The 14,318-nt window shown below is 39.5% G+C and overlaps 1 protein-coding gene across 3 annotated transcripts in view; it reads right to left on the bottom strand.

Moving 5' to 3' along the window:
* The window catches only part of sin3aa (SIN3 transcription regulator family member Aa), a 136,859-nt gene that overhangs the window by 42,163 nt on the left and 80,378 nt on the right, over positions 1-14,318 (bottom strand). For all 3 annotated transcript variants that reach the window (XM_060853567.1, XM_060853566.1, XM_060853568.1), the window contains 4 exons: positions 10,219-10,457; positions 5,591-5,774; positions 3,524-4,103; positions 861-1,030 (listed from right to left, as the gene is read on the bottom strand). In XM_060853567.1, the coding sequence (XP_060709550.1) occupies positions 861-1,030; positions 3,524-4,103; positions 5,591-5,774; positions 10,219-10,457 (1,173 nt within the window). The remainder of the gene's footprint in view (positions 1-860; positions 1,031-3,523; positions 4,104-5,590; positions 5,775-10,218; positions 10,458-14,318) is intronic.

The following is a 14,318-nucleotide window of genomic DNA, read 5'->3' as shown; positions in this document are numbered from 1 at the left end:
GCAACATCTCTCCTAAACCTCATGTACCTTCTCAACATCCACATGCTCAATCAATTCCCACTTCTGCAGCTCATTTCTGCTTAGTGTCCAATCAGTCTTTTGTCAATATAACCATATATGTCATAAACAATGTACCAAATATGCATCCCTTCTTAAGGATTCCCCAAATATCAACATCAGTATATTTTGTTTAAGAAGTAACTGGACTAGATAGACTCACCTTGATGCCAAAGTGACACAAAGTCACGCTGGATTTTGGAAGTTGAGATACACACATGCAGTGAGGCTAACAAAACTACCTGGCTAAACTCCAGCATTTTTGAGGCATAGATCAGGAAAGTGGATGAAACGTATCATTGGAACAAAAAGGTAGATTTTCACTCTGATGACCCTGAAGGGTTCAATTAATATCTGCCTGCCTGCTCACACATCTGTTTCCCTAATTGAAACTGCAAAAATCATTGATTTATTCTGAGATTTTGCACTATAGCACAAAATCACACAAAAGCATGTGTGACTGCAATGGTGATGTGGCAGTCTCATCTGAAGGCAGCATGTTAAGTGAAAAATGGTTACTGAGATTTTCCAGAGCAAACTCCAATGTTTATCAATACCTTTTACCATAAAGAATCAAGCCACGTAAAGTGTGAACAAACTGAAAAGATCCAACATTTATTGTGTATTTGTGTTTTCATTTTTGACATTGGGCAAACATATGGAGCTCCTTGGGAATCTTGAAGGTCTGCTTAATATGCATGGGAGAGAGGTACACTGTGATTCAATTTATCGTAGTTTTAGATCAGGATTGTAAATCAAGACTTAGGAAGAAATGGCAAGAATTCTGACTGGCCACAGCTTACCTGCCTGACTATACTCTGGATGAGTTTATCCATTGTAAAAGCGATGAATGCATGAATTGTAAACATTTCCCGAAGTGTATCCTCATACTGGGATGAGTCCATGTTGCCATCCAGAAGGTTCCGGACCATATCAAGGAAAGCTGGGTAATAGTCTTCCACGTCGATATCCACTGAAATTTGTTTAAAAAAATGTTACACCATCAAGCCTTGCACATTCAAAGTTATTCCCATCACATTTTGTCCTGGGCATTTTATGGCAATGCAAGTATTATATCCAATCCCAAATAAACAAGACTCTCATATACATAAAACAAAAATGCTCACCTCTGCTGCCACATGTAAAACTTAGCTCCTTACACCAAGCTTGTGCACATATAAACGACCATTCTTGACATCTGAGGTACACAGCACCTCATATAATATGCATTCCCCATCTTGTGTATTACAAAATTACACAAGGTCTGAAATGCAGTTTGAAAGGGTGGTGGAACTCAATGGCAACATTGAAAAGGGAATAGCAGTATGCTTAGATTTGCAGCGCAAAGAACAGGAGGATAAGACTAACTGATAATTCTTTCAAAGCATTCAAAATATGCCAAATAGCTCCTGTGTTGTACCACCCCATACAAAGCTAATGCAATTACTTTTCTGCTTTATTGCAGGGATCTTAGATCACATCACATGTTAAAATGAATTATCCTGAAGGAGAAGATTTCTGAGGAAGTCCAATGTGAGAAACATGTCAAAAAATCAAAAATACTACAGATTTAAAGTGACATTCTAAGTTCTCTCGTGATTAAGTTACCGTAATCATCACTTCCAGCCAACCTGCAATATTTCAGCTTTTATTTTTTTATAGCATTTCCCAGAATTTTTCTGTTAACCTGAAAATTCTTTCAGCATTGCCTCATTACTATGTTCTATTTTCTCCATTAGTGACTAGCCCAAGACAGAGTGTGAAGTTGAGAAAATAGCTTCATAAGACTATAATTTCAATAACAAACCTAATCACCGCCTATCATAGAAACACTGATAATATTTTGTTTGCTTTTTAAGTACTAGAAACAGTACATATAAAAACTGTTTTAAGAAATTCTGCTGCATTTCATGCAGAATTAGTTATGTTATGAAATTGTTGCTGTTGTACAGGTAATCATAAAGCAAGATCCCACAGACAGCAACTAGTGAATGAGCAATCTGTTTCCAGTAGCGCTGGTTAAAAATAATCAGGATAGTAGGTGTGTCCACTGTTCTTCACGGAATAGTGCCATAGTTATCCTCAACACCCAGGGCCTTACTTTAAAGTCTTATCAGGAGGATGTCAACTTCAATCATGCTGATATTCAATACTGCAGTTGAACAAGTTTCGATCATGTGCTCAAATCACACAGCAGTGGGCTGCATCCTTTTGGTTCAAGAGGTTACCAGTGATTCTATTTGGCTCTTCTCCTCAGTACAATTTATGCTTGCTGTTTACTAGACTGTGTTAGCGCAGAAAGACGTTAACCAGTCAGTCACATTACTAGAAGTGCTACTGCTGCACTACACATATCTATAGACCAAAGAAAGACAAACAAAAACATGCAAAACAAAATTCAAAATCAGCCATAGTTTACTCGGATCAAAATTACTGCAACAGATTTTATACAGGTCGTAAGCCTGTTTTAACTCAAGTCTGTTGCAACCAATGCATTGTAGAATGTTACAGTTTCAAATATGTTCAACTTTTATCTTTATTCCTTATTTTTTCACTTAATACTGGGAAGGACAGTAATGTTAACTTCCAACTTTATTTCTTTTTTTCTACTTATACTCAGCACAACAGTCATGCTTTACTTTTAACTTTGTTTCCCTATGTTTCGTGCTTAGGTATGTTTGTAGCTAAGATGGCATTGCGTGTGGTGACATTGTACACTTTTCACAGCATTCCTGTACTCCTGTGCTTGAGTACACATGACAATAAAGCTTAAATCAAATCAAAATTTTAAAATGTTCCACACAAAACACTCAAAATGTTAGAAATGTCAGCATCATTCATTCTCAAACATTATCATGGGTCTGCTAGGCTGAACCGTTTGATTCTGTGCAATCCGAGAGATTCTATCTCTCAGCTCATTAGCAAAAAAAAACATTTATTCATAATGAGACAAGTTAATCAAATGCACACTCTTTAGTCTATGAAGAAATAAAACTACATCAGTGTACCAACTGCATTTCATCTAAGTATCATTTTTAATTCATCTTGCAGAGAGATTCCCTTGTCTGTAAAAATATGACACTGAAATTAAGTCTTCTATTTCTTAATGTGGAAAAGAGTAGTAAAAATGCCAAAATACAGCAACCAATGTCACCAGCAACCTTGGGGCATCATTGCTTTCTCCATGGCAGCACTTACGCCAGTCAAAGTTTACCTGCCAACCAATCAGCACCCTTTTCCTGCTATAGTATGAATTGTTGCGATCATTTGCAATTTGGCCTTCTGTGTTTGTTCTCATGAGTGCTAGACAAAAAACTTTGACATGTCTCTTTTTAGCATTAGAAAATATATCATAAAAGATCCTGTCAGACCATCACTATCAGTTTGTTGGTTGTGGGAAAATAAAGTGACTGTATTTACGATTTCCCAAGAGAGAAGGATTACTGAGATTGCAGTGTATACTCACTCGGATCTTTCAGTCGTAGCTGAAAAGCTGGACTGTCACTTTTGTCCCGCTTTCCTGTCAGCATCTCCCGTTCCCTCTCTCTGCATTCCTCTTCAATCTGCTTCTCTGCCTGATTGTAGATCTTCAGAAGTCGTGAGCACAAGATCTGGTGAAGCCGGATGAAGATGTACCAGTTATTGTTCACAAAAAAAAGGTTATATACATCATCCATGCCCCGCAGTTTCTGTGCTCCTGTGTTACTGAACATCAGTTTTGGCTTGGAAGGGCTACTGCCAATGCCATTGTGCTTTTTTGTTGTCCCTGTGCTCTCGTCAATGTCCATTTCCTCATCCTCCTCATCTTCCTTCTCATCCTCCACATCTGACAGCTCGCCACGCTGAGCAAACAACAGATCTGGGATGAAGTGATAAATTATCTGTTTAATTTTGTATTTATCTTCCTTCTGTATCCCAGCCTGCCGCTTCACATGATGAATAATGAGAGAGGCTGCATCCTCCATGATCTGCTTGTCCTCGTAAACAAATGTTAAGTGAGAACCAGATGTCACATGTGTGTGATCCTCAGATGCCTGTTCTTGTCGCTAAAAATGCCACAAATAAAAGAAGAGAAATATTTAGGCATAAAAATACTGAAAAGATTTAATTATAAGTACAGAATTTAATCCAGATCCAATTTGTTGTCTTAAGTGCTATGTTGAACCATTTCATTTTCATAGAAAAACTTCACTTCTACAATGCTTCTCATGGCCTCAGGATGTTCCAAAGTACTAATTAAATACTTCTGAAATGTGGTCACTGATGCAATGTTTGGAAATGAAACAGCTAATTTGTTCATAAGAGCCCACAGACACGAAAGATCTTATACTGTCAGTGATGTTAGTTGAAAATCAAAGAGACCTCCCATGCTTCTCCTAAAAAGAGTGGCACAGAGTTCCATCTGCCCAAAAGGAGTAAAATCTCACCCAAATGGCATCTCTAGTGGTGCAGCATTCCCTCAGGGTTGCAGGAGATGCCAGCACATCATTATGTGGTCAAATCACCAGAATGAGGATTCACAAGCATTAAATTCAGTACCAAGGAACCAAAACTGACACACCCAGATACTTCAGTTGGTGCATTTTTGTAATAGATGAAAGAAAATTCAGAAGTTATTTAAAGTTGCCAACAAAGGATAGTTTATCATTAATGTCTCAATGATGTTGCCCCAACTGTGAAATAAAGCATTAAATCTCACTTGCCAGGATTCTGAATTGAAACTGTATAAGGTGATTCCTGTTGAGCTATACACTTACAAAATGAATACAGGTTGCAGTTTCCTTTTACACATTTAGCAGGATCAGTGATGCACAAACACATGTTACTAGCCCGAAATGAACATTAAGCCAATCTCCAATGTTTGTAAGCCAATCTCCAATGTTTGTAATGGATATACTTTGCAGACAGGTAACAGACATTATCAACAGGACACAACAATACTACCTGCCAAATGCTACAGGAAAATTATTTACTCAATAACTTTACATTGCCTAAGCCTCAGGAACTGGCTCCTAAGCTCAGGAACTGGCTCCCCACAGGTTACAGGCTTCATTGTTCCTTGAAAAGTTAAAATTCTCCTTTAAGAATGGACTGTTAGCTAAAGCTCTTGGAATTAAAAGCAAATTATTGACCTGGTTAGGAAATTAGTTTAACTGCAGGAGTCTTGAGTCGGGATAATATGGATGTAATCTAGTGGGTGGGACGTAGCACTGTGAACTGGAGTTAAGGAAGAAATACTAAGGGAAAGGAAGGGAGATTCACAAACAGAGATTGTCACAATTTCCATAACTGGCAGCAATTTCTAGGCAAAATGTCAGAAAATCCCAGTGACGTGTAGTCACAATCTTTGAAACTGCATCACACTTCTCATCAAATTCTCAGATCAACACTCCTGAACAAATAATCACAGTCAAATTGAGGTGAAAACATCACCCTCTTACTACCACTGGTAGACAAATGGACCTTGAATCACATCTGGAGATGTTTTCCCCCTCTCCCAGAAACAAACATCAGTTGCATATGTGCTGTATACCTCATCATATATGCTCTCTATCTCATTCAACAAGCTTTTAGAACGCAGGGTTTTGGTGTCGTTCTGTTTGAAGTTGATTCCTTGATGATCAAGAGATTTCAGGTAGTACTTCTCATTCTGCTCTCTCCAAATCTTATTGAAACCCCTTTGTGCTTCTCGCCATTCTTCCTCTTTTGCTTTTAATCTGAGAAGGAAAGGCAAAAAGAGAAATTCTAACAAAAACTTCAAATGAGACAGAAGCAAAGACTGCGAGAGAACAAACCAAAAAGCAACTTCAGTGAAATGGGGAGAATATTGGTTACTGCATTACGTTGAAACCTAAAATTATACAGTCAGAGTTTTTACAGCACAGAAAGAGGCTCTTCGGCCCATTATATCTGCACCAGTTATCAAGCATCCATCTATTCTAATCTCATTTTCTACTACTTGGCCCGTAGCCTTGTTTGCTGTGGTGTTTCATATATTCATCTAAATAGTCCATATACATCTTGAGAATTCCTATCTTTCCTACGCTTTCAGGCACTGAGTTCCACGTACCCATAAACTCTCGAAGTGAAAATGTTTCCTTGAATCCCTTCTAAACTTCTGCAAAGGAAATATGTTTCTTCCTATCTACACCCCTCAGAACTCTGTACACTTCAATCAGATCCTCAGTCAGCCTTTCCTGCTCTGAGGAAAACAGCCCATCTAGTTTCTCGCGAGCCACGGCAACATCCTGGTGAATCTTTTCTGCACGCTCTCTACTGTAATCACCACCTTCCTACAGTGTGACAACCAGAGCTGTGGTCTAATCAAACAATATATACAGCTCCATCATAACCTCATTGCCCTTGCATTTAAAGCCTTGATTAATAAAGTCAAGTATCCCATATGCTTTTAATATGTCTACCTGTCCTGTGTCTTTAAGGATCTGTGGATATGCACACCAAGGTCCCTCTGATCCTCTGTATGTCTTAGGGTGCTACCATTCAACATGTATTCCCCTACCTGTTAATCCCTACAAAATGCATCACCTCGTTCATTTCAGCATTAAATTCCACTTGCCACTATTTAGCCCCTCTGACAAGCTCAAATATATCGTCCTGTAGTCTAAGGCTTTATCCCTCACTATTTACCACAGCACCAATTTCCATGTCATCTATGAACTTACTGGTCATACCTCCTACATTCATATCTAGATCATTCATGTACTCTATAGACAGCAATGGATCCAGTGGTACCACTGAACCCTGTGGTACACCACTGAATGCAGGTCTCCAATCATAAAAGTAACTTCTGACCAGCACCTAGCACTTCCTGCCAACTTTAGATCAGATTTGCCAAACTGCCCAAGTTCCTGTGGGTTCTAAGCTTCTTAACCAGTTTACCATGTGAGAACTTGTCAAAAGCCTTCTTGAACTCCACATAGATTACTGCATTCCCCTCAGCTACATACCAAATCACCTGCTCAAATAATTCAAATCAATCTAATTTGTTAATTATGTTCTTCTCATCAAAAACACACTTTTCCTTTTTAGATAACAATCTGACTGTCCTTAATAAATCCTTGCCTCTTCAAGCAGAGAATATTTCTGTCCTTCAGGACTTTTTCCAATAGTTGCCATACCACAGATGTTAGACTCACTGGTCTGTAGTTTCCTAGTTTACTTTACCACCCATCTTGATAAACAGTTCCACGTAGCGATCCTCCAGTCGTCCTGTACCCCTCTTGTGGCCAGAGCTCATTTTAAAATTAATGTTGGAATCCTTGCAATTTCCTCCCTTACATCACACAGTAGCCTTGGGCACATCTCATCCAGGCCTATGTCCATATCCATCTATTCTAATTCCATTTTCTACTACTTGGCCCATAACCTTGTATGCTGTGGTGTTTCATGTGTTCATCTCAACAGTCCATATACGTCTTGAGAAAGCAGTTCTCAATCACAAGACCGCTACCAGAGGGACAGTAAAAACTGTGGAAAACCACACAGTTCCTATAAGTTTCTGACTGGTACTTCTGGGAGACATTTTCTGTCTTCCAGATTGGGGAGATGGGCCAAAGAAAGGGGTTTGCAAAAAAGCAGGAAACCTGCTGTGGATTCATCCTGATAGCTCATTCTAATACCATGTTTTGTCCTTCTGCGTGTTCAAATTTATTTTTGAAAGGTAGTCCTGTTTCAGAATACCTACAATCTATGATGCGCCCTCTCAAATATTTTCTACTGCTTTCTCCCTCCATCTGAAAATTATGATTATTGCTGGGCTGTGATTTCAGAAGCACCAACAACCCTCTAGTCCCTGACCCAAGTTTCTGTTCTTTGTACCAGGGTCTGAACAAAATATATTACACAGAGGATTTTGTGTGAATTGGCTCTCTTTTGTCAACTCTTCCTTTAATTGTGAACTAGCTTTGCAAGGATCATAGGTTTCCTTACAGTCAGTAGACAGCAACTAATAGTGGAAATCACAATGTTATCTTCAGCCTGAACAATGCTGAAATATATTAACTGCAGAGGTTGGGACTCTACCTTGGAAAAGAGAAGGTTGAAATGAGATTTGACAGATGAAAGTTTAGAAACAAGAGGGCACAGATTTGAGCGAATTAGCAAAAGATGCAATGGGGATATGAAGAGAATGTTTTCATGTAGCAAATGGTTGAGATCTAAAATACATTGTCTGACAATGTGGCAGAGGCAGGGTTCAATCACAGCATTCAAAAGGGTTTGTTATCTAAAAAGGAAGAGAGAGAGTGTGTTTGGGACTATGGGAAGAAGCTAGGACACTTCTCAGGGGCAATAGGTAAATTTGGATAGCCCATACAGACTCACTGACTGGCTCCATAATGTGCTATAATCATTCTGTAATTCAGTCATGTAGAGGACAGCAACAGAATCCTGCCACTAACACAGCTGGGACTGGTCACTTTAGCACAAAGACCAAATTCTCTATCAACTGCTTTATATAACTATGCAGACACTATAACTGAGCAATTATTGATGACAAGCACATGTTTAGGAGGTTTGCAGGACATTCCTGTGCTTGCCATTTTCACACATGCTAACCAATTTATTCTCAATGGTGTTTGGTAGGAAAAGCTCCTGCATTAGAATAACAGAGGGTATAAATCTGTAAACATTGCTAACGACAATATCTAGACTTGAGATATTTATGCACTGAAATACAATGCACATTTTAATACAATGTGGAAACTTTGGTGTCGCTGGAAGAAAAAGACACATTTTGTCGAAGATTTTCATCTTGCACTCATCAGGACAATTCATAAGAATACCAAATCAACATTCATACTGCATCAGTGGAGAGTACTGATTGGTTGGCAAGTGAACTCTTGATTGGTCGAGGAGATTGTCACGAAGAATGATAATTAACTGTCAAGCTTCGATAAATTTTAAACTTCATTAATGAGCCAGTGAATGGCCGTCATCTTTTTTGGGGGGGATTAATTTGAAACAGGTTCTGTGAATGCACATGCTCTGTTTGCACAGAACAGAGTCTATGTATTAGAATCATAGAAGAGGTCATATGGCCCATTGAGTCTGCACTGACCCTTCAAAGAGCATCCCACCCAAACCCTCAACCTATCCCCATAACCCCAAATTTACCACTGCTAATCTCCTTAGCCTATGCTATGGACAATTTAGCATGATTGGACTGCTGGAGGAAGCCAGAGCACCCAGCGGAAACCTGCAGAGACACTGGGAGATTGTGCAAACTCCACATTAACAGTCACCTGAGGCTGGACTTGAACCTGGGTCCCTGATGCTGTGAGGAAGCAGTGCTAACCACTGAGCCACCAGGCCACCCAAATATATGTAACATATAAAAAATTAATACACGTAGCTTCCAGTATATGTAAGCGCATCATACCATGGGCCTGAATGACAGTCCTAAATTGGGTGCCTGCAAAATTCTGTGCATACTCAGAATTATCCAGAAATGTTGTCCAGTTGCAGAATCACATCCATTGTTGGACCTTGTGTTGCAATGTGGGCAGGTTTGGTCAGTACCTTGTTTGTTGTGACTAGCTGAACTGATATATTGTTTTGATATGATTTGCTAATTTTTGGGATGTATGGCTGACACCATGGCATGTTATCACACCAGCATTGAAATTCAAATAGCGCAGTGCTCGTTTGTATGATAGGAAGAATGTCTTTTTGGCTTCATGGCAGCATCTTATTAATGGTGAACACCAATTGTGTTGCTCTTACATAGCACAAGTGTGAAATAGCTGGCTGTAAATGAAGTTCAGAAGTTAAGGTCAATTATTCATTTGTGCATTCCCATTGCAATGGCTCTGTCAATCAGAGTTCATATCAAATAATCAACACTCTCTTCTCATAAATGTAATTTTCCTTTGAATTGGTATAATTGCGTATTGACCTAATGGTAAAAGACAAAGAACTTCAATAAAATGCCATTTTCAGAAATACTCAAGTTCTGTATTACCAAATAATTATTAATATGGAAAGCATTGCAAAGACTTATGCAGTAATTTTATCTTGTGAAACTACTCTTGCCAAATATATATGTTGTTGTATATTAAAACAAGCATCTTTAAAAGATTTCAATATATAGTACAGTACAAATGAAACTTTCTTATAGTACATGGCCAGAATATATTTTACCTTTTCAGCACAATGGGTACTGCTACTGCAGGGTTCTTTTTCAAGCCGTCAAGAATGTCTGCAGCCTTGTCTGCATATATCCTCTGAATGGCCTTACGGTGAATGACTTCTGAAGTACCACCAAGAGTGTTATCCAGACGAAATTTAGCTTGGTCCTCCGCTGACATTCGTGACAATTTCTTCTGAACAGTCTCCAGGACACGGATCGTTGCTAAGTTCGTTTCCAAGACAACGTCAAGCTGTGCCAAAAAATCCAAGAATAAGGAACTTGCTTTTATTTTAATTGTAACCGATGAAGTTTTCAAATACTTCATGGAGAAAAGCTATGAAATTTTTGAAAAACAAAGTTCCACATCAGATTCCCAGCATTTATTTTTCCAGGAAGAGCAACTTCACAGTTACACCAAGGCATCGCAAGACCCATATGATGTGTTCCTGAAACAGTGCAAGTGCTTTGTGGGATATCCAGGGTGTGAAAATTCCTTTTTGGAGCATTCTAAACAAGTGTGCCCTGCACAGTCTACACATGGCTAGTTACTGAGTGGCGTTAGGAGCGGTCTCTGTGCAAACTCTGATTCACTCATTTGACAAAGAAATGACATATAGTACACCCCTGGAAACTGAAGAGAGATGTAGGAAGGAGAAAAATAGCTTACATTTTGTCAAATTGAATTAAAGGAATAAATAGTAAAAGCAGTACACACCTTAAAACAGAACTATATTTTAACAGGCAGGACTATAGAAGGAATTTTTTTTTCAAAGTATTATAGCTGCAATTATGGCTCAAAATAGCCTAGATAAGTCTGAGTTACAATGTTATTTACGATTCATTTTAACTCTGATGTTGAAAGTACACATGATCCAGAGTGCACAAATTACTAACAAGCAGTCAGGTTGAATCCTAAGCTTGATACAACAATAACTTCTCATAGGTCACACTTCAGTTACTTAACATGGAAACCAAATCCAGCTCCCATGTCCTGTGCTACAAGTCTACAATTTCAAGTCTAAATATTGCAACCTAAATGTGTGTAACTCAACAAACTGAAATCCCATAGCACCACAGAAATTACTAAATCCTTTTGCATAGACCTCAATTTTGAGCATTAACATGAAATGTGTGTGATTCTAATCATCACACACATTTCATGGAAATATTAGGGACAGGAGGAAGCCATTCAGTAGCTTAAGGCTCCTCTACCTTCAATTAGATTACGCAGTATGAAAGAAAACTAACAAAATATAAGAGCAGATATTAAAAGCTTCTACAATGGCAAACAGTATCAAAACTGAGCACTGGTACTTAGAAGGGGAGACTGGGGAATTAATACAGGAAACAAAGAAACAACATCAGTTTTCACACGAAAAACAAAGTAGAATTCCAAAAATAGTAGAAAACACAGGGGTGAAAGGACAGAAGGGACTTTAAAAAAAATCATTACCACTGGAGACAAAATTACTACAAAACCTAATGGGACTAAAGGTTAGCAAGTCTCCCAGATGCGATGGCCTCATCTTAGAGTCTGCATTGATAATAAATGCATTGGTTGTAATCTTCAAAAATCCCCAGAATCTGGAAAGGTGCCAATGGATTGGAAAACCACAAATACAACAGAGAAAGGAGACAGACAGAAAGCAGAAAACAAAAGGCAACTTAGTTTAGCATTTGTCACTAGAAAAATGCCAAACTCCACTGTTAAGGAGTTAATAACCATAATAGACATGTATAAAATCATAATTCAATCAGGCACTCATTTTGGTTTTGTGAAACACATGTTTGACAAATTAAGGACAGTTCATTTAGATAGAGTCATAGAGACAGAAATAGACCCTTTAATCCAACTCATCCATGAAAACTAGGTATTTCAAACTTAATTAGTCCCATTTGCCTGCGTTTTGTCCATATCTCTCTAAAGCTTCCTACCATGTACCTGTCCAAATGTCTTGGATATCACAGGGGAAGAGGTGTAGTTATAGAGGTGGAGGAGTGGCTAATCAGGCATTGTATCACAGCTGCACAAAGGGAGGTCATCAAGGAGGGTTTGCCAACAGAGTCAGAATGGGTGGAAGTCAGAAACAGGAAAGGAACGTCACTTTGTTGGGAGTGTTTTACAGACTCCCCAGTTGCAACAGAGACACAGGAAGAGAGTAGGAGGCAGATTTTGGAAAGGTGCAAAAGTAACAGGGCTGTTGTCACGGGTGACTTCAACTTCCCTAATGTTGACTGGAACCTCCTCAGTTCAAATCGTTGAATGGAGCCGAATTTGTCAGGTGTGTCCAGGAAGGAATCCTGACTCAGTATGTAAATAGTCTGACTAGAGGGCAGGCCATATTGGATTTGGTGCTCGGCAATGAACCATGCCAGGTGTCAGACCTCTCGGTGGGAGAGCATTTTGGTGATAGTGATTACAACTCCCTGACCTTTACTATACTCATGGAGACGGATAGGAACAGATAGTATGGGAAAGAATTCATTTGGGAGGGGGAATTACAATGCTACAGTTCCTAACTAAATTTGGAACAGATGTTCTCAGGGAAATGCACTTCAGAAATGTGGAGGTCGTTTAGGGAGCACTAGCTGATAGTGCTGGATAGGTTTGTCCCACTGGGGTAAGGAAGGAATGGTAAGCTGAAAGTATCTTGGGTGTCAAGGAATGTGGAACATCTCGTCAAGACAAAAAAGGAAGCTTACGTAAGGTTAAGGAGGCGAGGATCAGACAGGGCTCTAGATGGTTACAAGATACAATGGACTTAGGAGAGCTAGAAGGAGGCATGAAAAAGCTTTAGCAGTAGGATTAAGGAAAACCCTAAGGCATTCTACACTTAGGTGAGGAACAAGAGGATGGCCAGAGTGAGGCTCGGACCGATCAGGGATACTGAAAAGAACTTATGCCTGGAGTCGGAGGAGGGAGGGGAGGTCTTGAACGAATACTTTACTTCAGTATTCACTACTGAGAGAGACCTTGACATTTCTGAGGACAGTGTGAAACAGACTGATGTGCTAGAACAGAGTTGTTGTCAGAAAGGAGGATATGCTGAAAATTTTGAAAATCATAAGGATAGATCAATTCCCTGAGCCAGACAGGATATACCCAAGGTTACTACAGGAAGCAAGGGAAGGGACTGCTGCGACTTTGACAATGATCTTTGCATCCTCACCGTCCACTGGAATACTGCCAGATTATTGGAGGGTGGTAAATGTTATTCCTCTGTTCAAGAAAGGGAACAGGGATAATTCTGGGAATTACAGACTAGTCAGTTTCATGTCTGTTTTGAGTAAAGTATTGGAGAGGATTCTGAGAAACAGGATTTCTGATCATTTGGTAAACTATGGTTTGATTAGAGGTAGTCAACATGCCTTTGTTAGGCAGGTCATGCCTCACAAACCTTATTGAATTCTTTGAAGATGTGACAAAACACAATGATGAAGGCAGAGCAGTGGATGTGGTGTACATAGATTTTAGCAAGGCGTTTGAGAAGGTTCCCATGGTAGGCTCATTCAGAAAGTAAGGAGGCATGGGATACAGGGAAATCTGACTGTCTGGATACAGAATTGGCTGGCCCATAGAAGACAAAGGGTGGCGGTAGATGGAAAGTATTCAACCTGGAGCTTTGTGACCAGTGGTGTTCAGCAGGGATTGGTTCTAGGACCTCTGCTCTTTGTGATTTTTATAAATGATTCGGATGAGGAAGGGGAAGGGTGGGTTAGTAAGTGTGCCAATGACACGAGGGTTGATGGAGTGGTAGAGAGTGTGAAGCGCTGTTATAGGTTGCAATGGGACATTGACAGGACGCAGGACTAGGCTGATACATGGCAGATGGAGTTCAACATGGAAAAATGTGAAGTGATTCACTTTGGAAGGTCAAATTTGAACGCAGAATACAGGGTAAAAGGTGGGATTCTCTGCAGTGTGGAGAAAGAGGGATCTTGGGGTCCATGTCCATAGATCTCTCAAAGTCGCTTCCCAACTTGATAGGGTTGTCAAGAAGGCGTATGGGGCGTTGGCTTTCAGCAGCAGGAGGACAGAGTCTAAGAGGTGCGAGGTTATGTTGCAGCTCTATAGAATTCTGGTTAGGCCACACTTGGAATTTTGTGTTTG

This window comes from Hemiscyllium ocellatum, chromosome 42 (assembly GCF_020745735.1).
Source record: "Hemiscyllium ocellatum isolate sHemOce1 chromosome 42, sHemOce1.pat.X.cur, whole genome shotgun sequence".
NCBI classification, from domain to species: domain Eukaryota; kingdom Metazoa; phylum Chordata; class Chondrichthyes; order Orectolobiformes; family Hemiscylliidae; genus Hemiscyllium; species Hemiscyllium ocellatum.
This window is presented reverse-complemented; position numbering and strand designations above follow the sequence as displayed.